The sequence below is a fragment of the Apteryx rowi genome, unplaced genomic scaffold, assembly GCF_003343035.1.
Source record: "Apteryx rowi isolate R43461 unplaced genomic scaffold, aptRow1 scaffold_77, whole genome shotgun sequence".
NCBI lineage: Eukaryota > Metazoa > Chordata > Aves > Apterygiformes > Apterygidae > Apteryx > Apteryx rowi.
In genome coordinates this window covers 1,399,545-1,401,434 of record NW_020451060.1, presented here as the reverse complement: position 1 = coordinate 1,401,434, position 1,890 = coordinate 1,399,545, and the positions used below count along the sequence as shown (strand labels likewise).

The 1,890-nt window shown below is 48.6% G+C and overlaps 1 protein-coding gene across 1 annotated transcript in view; it reads right to left on the bottom strand.

Moving 5' to 3' along the window:
• DAPK1 (death associated protein kinase 1) overlaps positions 1–772 on the bottom strand; it is a 96,981-nt gene extending 96,209 nt beyond the window's left edge. The window contains exon 1 of the mRNA XM_026088454.1: positions 633–772. Within this exon, the coding sequence (XP_025944239.1) occupies positions 633–772 (140 nt within the window). The remainder of the gene's footprint in view (positions 1–632) is intronic.
• Between the last annotated feature and the right edge of the window lie 1,118 nt (positions 773–1,890).

Sequence of the window (1,890 nt, the reverse complement as noted above, 5' to 3'; positions counted from 1 at the left end):
AGCGGCGCGGCCGCTCCCCGGCCAGCGCGCAGGGGAGCCGCGCACGGCAGCCGGGAGCGGCTCCGCGGCGCGGCCAATGGGAGGCACCGCCGGGCGCCCCTTCCCTTCCCTCCTTTCCCTTCCCTTTCCTTCCCTTCCTTTCCCTTCCCCGCCCCGCCCCGCCGCCGCCCGCTGGGGAGCGGCCGCCGGTGCCGGGGGCAGCGCCGTGTGCCCTGGCCGCCGCCGCTGCCCCCCGGCCGCCGCTGCCCCCCGCCGCCCGTGCCCACCTCCCGGCACCCGCCCCGGCAGCGCTGGCGCCCGCTGCTGCTTCCCGGCAGCGTGGTGCCAAACCCGGCGGCACGCGGATCCGGGCGCAAAAGGCCCCGTGAGCTCACCCGGCGCGGGCAGAAGTGAGAATGGTCCCGGACCTGCAGGTCCACCCCAAAACTCGCTCTAAGGAGCTGCACATGCATCTGCACCTTCAGCGCTCAGATCCCTTACAAAGTCAATATCTAAGTGTGGTTTGTTAGTCTTCTATCACCAGGCAACAATAATGAGGCATTCTTCTTTCATATGAAATACATTAAATCATCTCTGCAGGGTGTTGTACTTTATATTTGATGTTTGCTAACACTGCCTAGCTTTGTACATACTGCTGCTCAGGTTTGGCTTTCCTGATGCTTGATATTTTCAGTAGTAAGTATATTGGTCCCATGCCAAGCTGGGACTTGGCCTGCTGCTTACATTTTGGAGGCAAGTTTTCTACTAGCTGCTCTAGTTCTTTGCAATCCATGCTGTTCAGCTCAAGGAAGTATGCGATGCTGGGTAACTGAACAGCTTTTAACTTCCATCTGAACTGTCAGATCTCTCAGAAAGAGAATTGCTCATCAAAGGTGAAAAAAGTTCAGTGCAGTCATACGATTCTGCACTTACTTAATTTAGCACTTGAGAGAGCCTGGCCTTCTTCAAGTACAGGGCAACAAGTACAGAAGCCCTGAAATTTTCTGACTGACTCACAGTGTGACCTTGGGCAAGTGTTAAAAATTTCTGCACCTCCACTGATGTCATCTGCAAAATGAAGGTAACACGTTTGAATGGCTCGCTGGATGTAAAGTTATATAACGCTATGTGCAGAGAGGGCAGTGCGTTGACTTCTCCTCAGGCTGAGTAACCAGCAGAATTATGCACTCCACGCTATTTGATCTATTTGATTCAGGCATGCAGGAGTGTGATGCTGCACCTTGTCTTCAGTCTGTCTTCTATGTATTTATATCTAATGAGTTTTCAAAGTCATAACTCGCACAGTTTAGGCTGTTGGATTTTCAACACAGCTCAAGATTTTTAACAAACACTGGATATAGGTTCAAAAGTTCATTTTGGTTTCAGAGACCCTTCCTCTGTCCTAAATGGGGACTATCACTGGAGCCAGCCAATGAACTTTTGAAGCTCTCACATTTTACCCATATTAAACCTTACTTGATCTTCATATGTTTTTTCATTTTTTTGCTCCAGTATTTTTTATGAGTCTTGAGCTCACAGAAGAATAACATTTGTTGTAGCTTGTATATATTTTGCATTGCAAATGCTACTCAGATAAAGTGTTCAGTATTATTCCTTATGACCCAGTCCTGCTTCAACTGATGCAATTGAAAATTCACTATTGATTCAAAGGCAGGGGTACATTGGAATCAATACACCATTCCTGAGATAATTGCCTAGATGCATAGGGTACACAGAAAAATGAATTACTTAAAATGTTCCTCTTTTTCCTTTCACTTAGTAACTGAATCTGGAGGTGGAAATCTTGCTCCCATTATTGTATGTCCAGCTATTTAGGTCTGGGATCCCTGAATTTTGTTTCTCCGTTCAACTACATCACTTGTGGAAAGAGTTGTGTTTGAATGCTACGAT